Source organism: Pezoporus flaviventris, unplaced genomic scaffold (genome assembly GCF_033815535.1).
Source record: "Pezoporus flaviventris isolate CSIRO_AGI_PZ_B2104156 unplaced genomic scaffold, CSIRO_AGI_Pfla_v1 ptg000001l, whole genome shotgun sequence".
NCBI classification, from domain to species: Eukaryota; Metazoa; Chordata; class Aves; order Psittaciformes; family Psittacidae; genus Pezoporus; species Pezoporus flaviventris.
Genome location: NW_026892549.1, coordinates 36,176,787 through 36,190,242, shown reverse-complemented (window position 1 = coordinate 36,190,242; position 13,456 = coordinate 36,176,787). Strand labels below are relative to the sequence as shown.

At 36.0% G+C, this 13,456-nt stretch overlaps 1 protein-coding gene across 4 annotated transcripts in view; it reads left to right on the top strand.

Moving 5' to 3' along the window:
- Nucleotides 1–13,136, top strand: part of KCNH7 (potassium voltage-gated channel subfamily H member 7) — a 240,819-nt gene extending 227,683 nt beyond the window's left edge. For all 4 annotated transcript variants that reach the window (XM_061452031.1, XM_061452021.1, XM_061452012.1 and 1 more), the window contains 4 exons: nucleotides 1,313–1,576; nucleotides 6,463–6,631; nucleotides 9,892–10,084; nucleotides 11,468–13,136. In XM_061452031.1, coding sequence (XP_061308015.1) covers nucleotides 1,313–1,576; nucleotides 6,463–6,631; nucleotides 9,892–10,084; nucleotides 11,468–11,734 — 893 coding nt within the window. In that variant the 3' untranslated portion in view covers nucleotides 11,735–13,136. The remainder of the gene's footprint in view (nucleotides 1–1,312; nucleotides 1,577–6,462; nucleotides 6,632–9,891; nucleotides 10,085–11,467) is intronic.
- The last annotated feature ends 320 nt before the right edge of the window (nucleotides 13,137–13,456 follow it).

Genomic DNA, 13,456 nt, shown 5'->3' with positions numbered 1-13,456 from the left:
TTTCCCTATAGTGACCAGAAAACAGAGAAGAAACCTAGGGAATACACTAGTTGTTGTATTAACCACTGCTGTAGGCTTCAAAGACTACAGACATTCTAGAGCTGTGTTGATTAGTAATTAGCACAAAGCAGATGGGAAATCATGCTGTCTCCCCAGGAAGTTAAGGCAAACTAGTTACAGTATTTATATGTTGTTGAGACTACCCTGCTGAAATGTGTTTTAAATAAATAGCAGAACTGGAATTATCTTGACATTTCAGTTAAAAGTAGGTAAAACCAAATATTGAATTGGAAATTAGCTTCAAGTTTAGTCTGAAAAGAGATTAGGAGCTCTTCATATTCATAATGATCACTCTTGGTTTAAAGTTATATTTAATTTTTACAATATGCTTTTAAAGGCATCTGCTTTAAACTTAGTTTTATTTGCCACTTCTTAGGACTGAATTTGCCTTTCCTCATTACAGATCTTGCATGTGATTAATGAAAGATTAATTCTGAACTTGATTGGTACTCTGCCTCCATATGTATCACAGCATGTTATGTACTTATTCAAAAGTCTGGATGTTCAGAGAATTGCAATTAATTCTAAAGGCTAAGGAATTTGGCCTACTTTGGAAAGTTGTTTTGAGACTATCCCACAAACACAGACAAGAAACCCCCTTCTTGTACCAATAGGATTTCTTTCTACCACATCAATCCTAAATATCGGTTTGACAGTAATGAGCATGGAGAAATATGTTCTCTATTTAGGTGGGCCCAAACATTTTGAGGTTGAGTGGTTGATTAATACATTTGCCTTTTCTGGGAAAAGAATCATCAGCAAAGATGCTCTTATGTGGGCATAATTTAAATGAGTAGTTCTGATACTGAGTCTGACATCCATGACTGTTAGCCTGTCAAGACTATGAGAAATGCCCAAGAATGTGAGAAATTGGAAGAGGGAATGAAATAATAAATTATTTTTAAAAAATTTGGAATATAAAGCTTTCTCAAACCTCATCCTCATCTGGAAAAAGCAGTGAGTAAACAGGAGGATTGTGATGGATAAAACCTTTGCTGTTTTAATATAAGTGACTTTTTGCATGAGTTATGGGTTAGGGACTATGAATCCTTACAATATAGATGCAAATGTCTTCTAGGAATTCAAAAGAAAGAGAAATCTCCTCTGATACAGGAATCAAAAAAGTTGTTAAATTATTCTAATAGATGGTGAACTTCATAACTGATGTAATAATCATCTCTAACCTCAGGCCAGAATAAACTAGAACTGCATTAACTGCATACTACTGTACACAATTATTTCTGTTTAACAGATTATTTCAAAGAGAATGATCAGAGTGATCCTGAACCCTCAGGGGACACCACCAGATACTATCAATCTGTTAAGAAACACTTTGAGGAGAAAAAAAGTGGGTCATCATCTTTTGTATCATCCATTGAAGATGAGCAAAAGCCCCTGTTCTCTGGGACAGCTGATTACCCATCTGTAACAGAGAAAACCACAGAGGTGGACTTTGAAGAAATGGTTCATGCCCCAGAAGAAATTCTTATTGACAAAAGAAGCAATTCTTGCAAAGGTAATCTAGCCGTTGCTATTTTGTAAAGTTTGAGTAGGCATCTCTTTCAGTCTGATTATCAAAAATATTTTTCTGAATGTTACTGTTGAGTCTTTACATAATATTTACTTCTGTGTTTCCTGAAAGTTTAACAAGACAAAATCTTTTAGATCAAAAATTACTATTTCTTAAGAGGATTAATGTAGTTTAACATACTGGCTGTGGGACTGGATGACAGAACCTCCAAAAGATTATTCCAGGCTCTGTTAATAAATCATCTTGTAACTGAACTATCTAAGGAAATTCCTTTAAACAAACTCTTTAAAATTGTTATCTGGCTCTGGACTTTGTTCAGTGCCCATGGATAAAAACTGCAATCAAAGCAGTAAAGAATCCCTCAAAGGCTGTTTGATGTCCCAGGGTTGGGTGACAGCAAAAAATCCCAGCTAATGACAGCTAGATAAACCTTTTGATAGCTGCATATGCACAAAAAAAACATATTTTCAGGTAGCTACTTTAATTCTCTGTATTGACAAGGCAGAAAAAAATATGTGAAAGTGGAAAAAATTTCATAATAGCTTAAAAGGACGTTATCCCATGTTGCTACACTTGCTGGTTAAAAGGAGTGCCATTTCATTGCACAGAACAAATCCTGACTTCCATAAGTAAAACACAGGAACAAAGATTTGAGCTTTTGTATATGACAAATGATCAGAAATTATTACATTGAGTTAAATCACATAATTAAAATTACATCTAATATACTAAAATATTTATTTGCTCAGTAATGTGAAGGGAAATTAATGAAAAGCCCCAGATTAATATATGATTTAAATACTGCTGAAAGTTCATTTGTAATTGTTTCAGTCTGAAGGGAAGAATTACATATTTTCTGCTTAATGCTGTTTTCCCAAGAAGTTTCCATTGAGGCAATTTAACCATTTAACTATCATTCAATAAAATTTAGGCATTTAGGCTATAGTTTTAAATTAACTTAATGATTAATCAGGCAAAATAATATATTTTTTTATATCTCAAAGGTATGAATTTCTGAAGTCTGCTCTTCTCAGGTTAAGGCTATATAAATCTGCACCACCTAAACTTGTTGCATACGTACTGCAATTTGAAAGCTTACCTTTCCCCTACCAATAGCCAGAAATGTGTCCTTGCAGCTATAGCAACGTTTTCCAAGGCAACCTATTGCAGATTTTGTTTGAGCTAAATTTAGCATGTCTAAAGGTTACGTATTTTGATTAAGACCACATTCTTCTTTCATGTTTGTGATCTAGCACTATTGGTAATGTGTATGAAAGCTCTTTACCTTTCTTGCAACTTCCATAAAAACTTGAATAGCAATCAAATAAGATCAGCTTTGACTGATATATGTTTTAAACTAAATTCTTACTCCTGCTGTTAATTAGAGATTGATTTTAACTTACCATAAAGGCAGTTATAAATATAATGCAATTTTGAAATAAACTATGCTTGTATGTATGTTTATAATCCTCATATAGTACCATATAAATCTTGAATGCAAATGCACTTATATAAAGCTACCACTGTGACATACATATTTAATTATCTTTAGTTTTGTTTTAAGCTTCAGTCATTACTGTTGATGAATGGAAAGATTATTAATAATGTATTGTATAATGTGGACAGAAACTGCATAAACCTCTCTTTCACAATCCTAAAATGCAACTTTTACCATTAAAAAAGTATGTCTTTTTTGAGAAGACCTGATAATTTTTCTGGAGCTGGTAATCTATATGTTGCAGAAAAATGCTGTTTTCCATTTTCACTTGGTCATTATTTGGTCATAATCAGTTCATTGATTCTTGAATAGTGAACCTACTTATGCATTTATGAACTAGTTCTTAGTCTAGGATTCTTCAAGACCTGCAAAATCATAGTTGGTTATAAACTTGAAACTGCTGTTAGGCTTTTCTGGGGCTACTCAGGTATGTGGAGGTACCTGAAAAGATGCTTAGAACACTTACGATACTGTTATTTATTGCATGTTAACTTGCTTGAACTTATTTTACAATTTCAGTGCCTATTGTTTTGTCGCATATCAAATGTTTACTGTAATAGTCTACAAATACATATTCTTGGACAAAACCCAGCTGTGATTTCCTCTGGGATAATCCACAGCATTGAAAAATATGTTATTTTTTATTTATTGTGTAAAATAACCAAAAACTTGGGTTTTACAGGACATTAAAAAGCAGTGAAATGTATAGCCTATATTTTTGGTTTCTAATTAATCCTGAAATTCACTGCTTAAATATAAGTCCACTGGATTTACAATATCATTGCACCCACACCCATAGTTTAAAATTTTACCTCTGAATTTGTCACAGTGTGTTCCTTCCACTTTGCCAACAGCTTTCCAGCTTCCTTGGACATGCAAATTGTGCCATGTGTACCTGCTAAAACCGTATTACATGCTTTTGTGACACCGTTTGTGTCTGTTGGCTTAAGTGGCTGACAAGCTGAACAGGTTTCTGTGCAGCCAAGGTGAAATCTCTTTCCCCTTTCTTCTGCCCAGTGCATAAAATCAGTTATAGGTCATGTCACATGAAATCCAAACACCCTTTACAACATCAGGAAACCTTCTACACCTGCTTACCAAAGAATAGTTAATGTAGTAAGTACCATTCTCCAGCAAGAAAAAGAGAAGTCTGCTCCTCCAGTTGGAGTCATGTAGTGAGAGCTCCCCTTCCTGGCTAAACCTACATAAAATATTAAATCTGAGCAGGACTTATTCTTTCCAGGTTTGTTTTTTTTTTAATTTCTTTACTTAGAGCAACACTGCTCAGAAATATGTTCGAAAAGGAGCCGCTAATGGCATTTGGACAAACCTCTCGCATGTCACCCGCGCTGTGGGTTTTATTCTTTTCTTTGAAACATGGCTCTGGCTGCTACGGTTGCTTAGAAAAATTTCACAAGTGTGAAATGAATGTAACCTATGCTGAGTTATGAGTACACAGTGCCAAGTGTTAGAAGAAGCACTGAGCAAACCAATCAGGGACTACTTGGGGCTGTAGGATTCAAATCCAATGGCTTATACAACAGAGGCTGACACTTTATCAGCAGTCAAGGATTTTGTCCACCTGTATCCTGAAGCAGCAGCCTGAGGGAAGTAAGAACTTTTAACACATTCTGCAATTTTGTGTAGTTAAATAATTACAAATACATCTGGAATGGGAGTTGTATTGAGCAGGTGTTAAAGCTTTAACAACCTCTTTTATCACAGCAGAGGAGAATCTGAGTGGCACTAACCAATTTTTGACTGCATGACAACAGGTTGACTCAAAGGAACAAAGGCTTAGGGCAGGGGTATTTGTAGAAAAAGCACTGTTCAACCTGTGTGTTACCTGTAGGCTCTGCAAAACTCACAGCAAGATCTTCATTCTGTATCTGATAAGGATATGTACAACTAGTATATCCCATGATAAATGATTTGTAACCTTTCCAGCTTGGTGAAGAGGAGAAACAGCCTAGAGCCAAGAATGTAAACTGATTAAAATTCCAGAGGTGTGCATTAAGCAAATTGAAACAGGAAGGAGAAATAGCTCAAGCCAGAAATCCAGGCAAAAGCAAGGAGTGCCCCCAAGTTCTGTTTGGGTGGTAAGGTGCAGTGTTTTATCACAGAGATCCAAGAACTGGGAGGGCCAAGAGGCATGGAATTTGGGCAAAGAGGTACAGGGTGAGACCTGGAGTAGTCATCATTATTGTTTTACAAATGGCTGGAAATATAGAAATAAATCTAAATTACTTCTATAAAGAGTAATTTTAAATGCTTTATATATGATATAGACAACATGTAAGGATTAGAAAGGTAATTAAATTCAGCAAGATAGCTGAAACTCTGCAGTAAGGTCCTAATAATGTAACAGGGCTATTTTTAGCTTGAAACATTTTTGTTTTTTTTACTCCATCTTAATCCAAAATTTTATCTGCAGTTCAATCAGAAAATAAAAGAAAAAAGAAAAAAAAAGAATTATTATTTACCATGAAGCTTCATTTAATATCAAAGTGATCTCTGACAGACCCAGCAATGATGATTATTTCATTCTTTTAGGAGTCACAATTTCTTAAAATTAACTGGCACCTTTCACCCCACAGTACTGTAAGAGTCTCTGCGACATGCTTTACACAATGATGCAAGGGCTGGCTTGGAGACTAGTAATGCTAAATGAAAATCAGTTTCCTTTTTGAAAATACTAATTGGTATCCTCTTGCAAGCAGCATGACCTGCATTAGGTGGCCCCGGTCTCAGAGAAAGTGTACTACACTTCACCAACCTTAAGACAAGCAGTGTTACAGTTATCGGTAAGAAAGGCAGCTAGCTGAGGTCTGGCAAATTTCTCTAGAGGAGGCATTCCATTGCACTATAATGCATGCCCAGTGTTGTAAATGCAATGCAGCAAGTCCCCCTTTTACACCAAAAAGCTAAAGTAAATATATTTCAGTAGCATATTATAGTCTTAGCCAGGCCTCTGAAACACACAAAGACATTTAAGTACATTATTGAATGGATTTAGGTTAGAACAAATATTTCTAATCTCAATGACTAATGTATTGCTAAAAACACCTTGAGAAAATTGGAGATTCATTAGTAAAATAATAGAAAACTAAAGAAATAGGAACCATTCTTTGGCAAAACTCTGATGCTGACTAGACAAAGCTGTTACCTGCAGCTTTAAAATGTTATCATAGATGTGACCACATTTGTCTTTCCTTAAAAACAGTAAGGAACAGAGAAAGTTTTTCAGGAAGCTTGCCAATGTACCAATTTGACTTCCAAGGTTTTGAGAAACATGAGTAAGTGGGATGCTTGTGGGATGCCAACCCCTCTCTAATAGGATGTATATAAACATCTATGTTTTGTTTTTCATCAGATATCACTGATAAAAGAACCTGGGAGCAAGAGAACATCCAGGAGTACCAGGACTCTCCAGTTCAGTCAGCATTACCCCATGTTACATGGGGGATCTGTGAAACTGAAAGTGACTTCATATATGGGGAAGTGGAGAATCGATTAGATTTACTTCAAGAGCAACTCAACAGGTAAAACCAGAGATATGACCAGAAAAAGAAACCCATATGTGTGAGAGTATGTAATGCAACTGATATTAATGACACTGCAGGATGAATGAATTTGAACATGAATGAATGAAGTTTCCAAAAGCATTCAGATCTTCAGAAGCTGAAAAGTACAAAAATTGACTCATGGGAATATCACTTTGTTATCTATATTCTGAAAAACCTAAGTTCAGGCTTCCAGATTCTTGGAAAACCTATTCTGGGAATGCTGGATACAAAATTTTTAATTCATTGCCAGAATATTCTTGTCACCTCTATATACTCACAATGTCTACCTTTAATTGCCTTGCAGAAGAGCCTTTCTCCTTGACTGACTGTTTTTTGGGAGACCACCTTTTTATCCAAGAAGCTTTCTGAAGCACCTAGTCTTGTTAAATTTAAATTTTACTTCACCCAGAATGCTGTTTCTAGATATTTACATGTCCACAAAATGACAATTTTCAGTATTCTTCAATATCTGAAGTACTTTTTCTTTCCTGGATACCCAAAGTAAAATAGCTGTCTTCCTTTAAAAAAGTATTACAGACAAATCCTCTTTTTGGTGCATGAACTTATTTTGCAACTGTTCTATCATAAGTAAGGTACAGGAGTATATGAAGGCAAAATACTTACACACACAACAGAACACAGATGCTTTCTGTGTCAGAAACCATTATTATCCTTGCTTAGTATAATGCCTCTTCCTTCTCTCTTTAGAACATATCAGTATATGTTCACATCCGTACATGTTCTCTGATTGATATACTACTGTTCACTGGCAGCTAAGCAGCATAGCTTACAGCATCTTAAAAACATGGTTACAGAATTCTGACCCATCCTGCAAGATAAATTACTATGTAATTTCACTTAATTTTAAATTGCCCTATGCTCAGGTCTGTAGCTTTTTTGTTATTTTAACCCTGCAATTCCATTACTTTCAGTATTTTGCCATGACAAATACTGTGATATGCACTCAACCCTAATTATAGTGTAGTAGCTCTTCATTGGCATTTTGCTATATATTTTAGCAGTTTAAAGCCAGGTTAACTGCATATTGCTTCCTTCATCTACTGTAATAAATCAAACCATAGTAATTTTCACTTCTGAGTACTATATAGTACATTAAAAAAAAAAACATTTTTAACATGTAAGCCTAAATTGATATAATTTCTAATTGCAGTAAAGTCAAGTAATCTAAGTAAATGTAAAAGTCACATAAACAGATGCATGTTCCCCACCAACAGTGTGTAGTCTTTCAGTGACAGTTCTCAGAAATCTTAAGCTCTTGAAACTGAAGTTTTATCTCAAATTTACTCATAGTTTTATCAAATTCTCATTCAAGTTCTCAGTATTTTCTTGAGTGAGAAAATACCACAGTTACTGGAAACTAAAATTTGAATTGTTATTGATTTTATTAAATCATTTTATTCTCTGCCTCTGTTTTATAAAACTTTTCATGCTTTCAGGATTTGGGGCCTTGCTGGGTCTCTTGTGAATGTAGCAGACAACTATTTCCTGTTTTTGTCAGACCTGACCTGATGGACTAAAAAACATGATCACTTCTTCCTAAAATTTTCCATGCCAATTTAGAGGCTTGGCATAACATTCAAACTGTTAAATGGATATAGATGGCTGGAAAGCCATTGTATAAGGAATATGTCACTAGAGCTCTCTCTGTTTCTCCCCTTTAAGCAATCAGAATTTCATGGGAGACTGTGAGGTTCTCCTGTTTGTTCATCGTTGGGTAGCATGACATGAGCTTGTTTTAAGTTTTTGAGAAAGGGAGTTCTGTATGCAATGATGATAAATAAAGACCACCAGAGGTATTCTTTGATTTAAACTACCGAGTGCTAACAAAGTAGGAAGGGAGCAACTTTAGAGTTATTTCAAAGCCAATCATTGATGCAAGTCCTCCAATGCTAAATCCCTTTTACTCATTCAGATATTAAGGCCCAGGTTTAACAGGTGATGGATGGTGGCATGCTGCTGCTGCTGCAGTATTTTCTTTTGTGGCATCAGCATCATGCTTGTGTGAGGCCAGCATATTTGCAAGCAGCAAAGAAACCAGGGGCACTGAACAAGAGGGCAAGTAGGGCATGATTGACTGTAACATCTGGATTTGGACTTCTCTTTATGGGAGCTGGTGCCACAAAACCAGCTTCTCACAATAAAGGAAGTAACAGCATTCTACTATCCTTTGGGCATAGCTTTCAGAGATGCTTTTATAAATAAATGCCAGATGCAATGGGCAACTGCAACATGATAAAAAAATATCAGTGAAGCACCTGGTAAAAACAACTATCTGTCAGCATGGGATCAATTCTACTGCTGGTAGGGAGCCCAAGCAGTAACACTCACATTAAAGACTGCTGACAAAGATTTGTTTACTCTGCCAGAAGATGAGTTGCAGTACAGGGGCTGCATATCTCTATTACAGTCTGTCATAGCATGTTCTGTAGCCTTCCAGCAGCCAGGAGGCATAATAGGCATTACCTATTGCTGAGTTTGTCACAGATCTTGGCAAGACCATTTGGAAATCATTTCAGTGCTATGGAATTGTAGGTATGAACATACAACAATTGTAAGTATGAGCAGCTCAAGTGATTCAGAAGCCATACACATATTTATGAAAAGGGGGGAAAAGAGGAAAAAGCTACTAAATTTGAACATCAGAAATGTTGATGTTAATTCTGAGGACTGAATAAGTCTGAATAAATTTTCACAGTAAGGAGACTTGGGCTGTTGTTTCTTTTAATGATCTTGAAAGCATCTTTCATTTTCTAACTGTGGAAAAACACAAATGTAGTTTTCTGCTTATTTTGGTGCATTGTATTAGCATTGGGAATGTCAGAACTGTCAGATGCATCACAAATAGTGTCCCATCCTCAGCCAGTACAAATCAAGTTATTTACAATGAAGAAGGTACATTTCTTTCAACCAAAGCCCTGGTGCCCAGTGTTACTTTTTGTTGCAAACATAAGGGACAGTAATGAACTCATTCTTAATGTAGCAAAAAGATCAGAGACAAGCATGCAGGTACATTCTGCAAAGGAAAGGGAAACAGAAAGCTTTGGAAGGGCTCAATACTCCCCCTTCTGTTCTTTCCTATTTAAGACATGGTCATGTCATCACAGCGATAGTTCGCTTAATAAACTGCAGGTCTCTCTTGAATGCCTCTGTAATCAGCATTTTTAAATATACCCACTCCTCACCATGAGTTAACTGATTTTGTAATACTTCTCTAGGCTTGAATCCCAAATGACTGCCGATATCCAAACCATCCTGCAGCTTCTGCAAAGGCAGACAACACTCATTCCACCTGCCTATAGCATGGTGACTGCAGGTGCAGAGTACCAACAGCCAGCAATCCGGGTAATACAAAAGCTTCAGCCTGCAGCATCAATTAAAACAGACAGGAGTTTCAGACCTTCATCTCAGGTACGTACATAGCCAATAAAATTAAGACAGGTTTGCTGATCTTTTTAGCTTATGATGGAAGAAATGTGTGCCAATCTAGGTGCTTGTTCACTAGTTTAAATGAACTAGTACACTAGCAATATGAAATTAATATTTTGATCTAGCATCTCCACAATGGACTTAGAGACACAGTTTCAGAGGCCACATTTTCTATGAGGGTTATAGAGATCATACAATGATCTTATAATCAGTCTGATTTACTTTATTTTCCTGATCTTCACAAAAGTTAGCAGAAACAATAAATACTAGACACAGCTGTGAAGCACAGACATTTTCCAAGTATCAGCCTGCCTGCAATGGTGCATCTGCTATAGGTCCCATTCATGAAGTCTTGGGAAGCACCACAACTATGTTTTCCTCAAGGTACAGGCCAGACAAGTCCAGCTGATGCAGCACAATGGTTACATACATACGGAAGTGTGAGGGGCTAAAACCATTCTTATGCCCAGCCCCTTGATACTGCTGGAAATATGAACATACAGAGCTATCGCATACCTGTGCTTCCCATTACATGTTTTCCACCCCAGTTCTGTACAGGCAAAACATTTGGGTTTTCCAGATTTGTTTGGGATTGCTGAAGTTCAACAGCTTGGGCAGAGATGTGGCATATTATTTCCAAACAGGTTGCTCTATGTCTAGGAATCCCAAATCAGTCATGTAGCATACAATCAGTAAATCCATTGTGCTTAGCTGTGTCAGATTCCTCATGCATATGCTGGGACACACGTGGGCACCGTAAGCCCAACACATCCAGAAGGCAACAGTTCACACGCATAAAGATTATACAGCAGATGTATAGAAATAGTTTTGAGGTAAGTGCACTCTGCACATACCTGCACAAACATATACATGTATCTCTGAAATATGGCCACCCTCTGCAAACATCAGCAGGCACAGTGCACACTTCACACAAATTCCAAATTTGAGAGTGAAGAATTACCAGCTGCTGAGACTGGAATCCAAATGGTTATCATGTTCAGAATGATGCAATTCCAGAGTTATGTTCTGAAACAAAACAGCATATTCATAAATGTTGAAATCCATAGTCTTAGATCAGGTATCAAGAATATTCAGTCCGTCAGAAAGCGCAGTTCATTTGTGTATCTTGATGTGCATCTTGAAGTCTGAGGAGGGGACAATATATCCAGGCTTCTACAATTAATCAACAGAATTGCAGTCAATTACATTAAATCAAATGCAGTACAACATAAAAATAGTTCAGTACATTGCTTAATGTTCAAACACAATTTTCCAGCAACCATCTGAATGTGCTAATTTTGAGCAGAACAAGAGCCTTGAAGAGACCAATTTAATTATTACCATCTTGTTTCTTCTCCCTTCCAGTGTCCTGAATTTCTAGACCTTGAAAAAACAAAACTTAAATCCAAAGAATCCCTCTCAAGTGGAGTGCATCTTAACACAGCCTCAGAAGACAACCTGGCTTCTCTTTTAGACCAAGAACGTGACCAGTCTGTAGAGTGTCCCCCACAGCACTGTAAAACTTATCTCCAGCCAATTAGGCATCCTTCCTTGCCAGAATCTTCACTAACCACTGTAGGAATTTTGAGTCTTCATAGGCATGTTTCTGATCCTGGTCTTCCTGGGAAATAATACTTTTGTACTATTAGTTCACATAAAAATGTAAGTGCTTTTAATGGCTGTTTTTCCTTTTTTTTTTTTTTTTTGTATTTAAATCCTCTATACTTGACTCAGGGGCTACAAGGAATATACCATTATATGCAAAAGTACTGTATATTTTCCTAAATCTGAAGCTTGTAAGGTAAAGTTGAGCAGTTCTGATGTAAATATATATATACACACACACACTAAGTGTATGTTCCAAATGTAAAACTGCCAGCATTCTCAAGGCACCTTATTTTTTTTTTTTTAATAACATGCATGTTCTGAAATTACAGGTTACGTTGCATGGATATTACCATTTACTGCTGTCATGGAAATAGTATTTTATTGTGGATATGTGTTCAGAGCAAATAGGAGACCAATAACAATAATTCACATAGAAAAATTCCTTCCTGACCAAGCTAAAATTCAAGCAAAATCTTCTTCTAGCTCAGTTCTGAAAATCAATTTATCTTTCTTGTAGTGAGCTTTTTACAGTCAATCACAATGATTCTGAACCTAGAGAAAAAAGAAGGTAACCCAGTCTTCTAGGTTTAAAACAATTAGGACAGAGAAAACAGCCTGCTTCCAAATCAGTTGAAGTAGAGCAGCACTTTAAAAGACAGGAAAACTCTGCCACATGCTCGAAAGGATCACTGTAGATCACATCCACAAAACTGCAGGAATTGAATAATTTGTTTCCCTTTTTTTATTATTTATTTATTTTTAATTGCATCACAGAAGTTAGCTGCCATGAGCAGGCAGGAACTCTTCATCTGTCACACAAACATAATCAAATGCAATAAATCTCATTTCTGTATAATGCAGAAGACTGTGTTCCTTTTGTTTCATACAAATTATTAACAGTCTGTTTAATTAAAATTACTTTACACATTTTTGATTTCTAATTATGAGGGTGGTTGTTTGCAGTTACCTGTTTTTACTGACTGGCCCCTCCACAATGATCCTAGATAGAGTATATAGGTATGTGGATACACATACACCACACACACATTCCTGTATGTGTGCATGTGTGTATTTTATATATGTACATATGTGTGTATATATGTGCGTATATATTTATACACATGTGTGTATATGTGTATACGTTACTCTATATACACACATACACACAAGTGTGTGCTTATACCTACACTTACATGTAGGAGTATAGATATATAGAGATATATATATGTATATATGTAAAATCACTTTCAGGAACAACTGTAAACTTTCTTATTACAAAATGAGTAAGCTTAGCTTGTGTCCAAAGCTGACTACATTAGAATAAAATGATTTAAGGTCCATAGGCTTTGAATACAGTATGTACCGTATGTGCATAATGCTTTGTGAATACTTAGATTTAATTTTATTAAAATATTATTCTGCTTCAGATGTTGTGTTTATTTTAGAAGGAATTGAACTTTCTATTACTATTTTCAAATATTTGAAAATGTTCACATGATTTTCTATTCCTAAAGCTTTAATGTGAAATTCCTCTAGGAAAAGAACTGGTTTCAGAAAAGCATGTTAGTGGGGGAGCAGTGAAATTTTAGCTAAAACCAAATTAAACTCTGTTCTAAACCAGTGCTACAGAGTAATGCAATAGTAGTTGACCCTCACGTTAATAGATACGTATATTGCATGTTGGGGTCAGAATGATACATAACACTTTCAGTCATACACAGCCGGTAGATAAATCCAAGGTGGCTG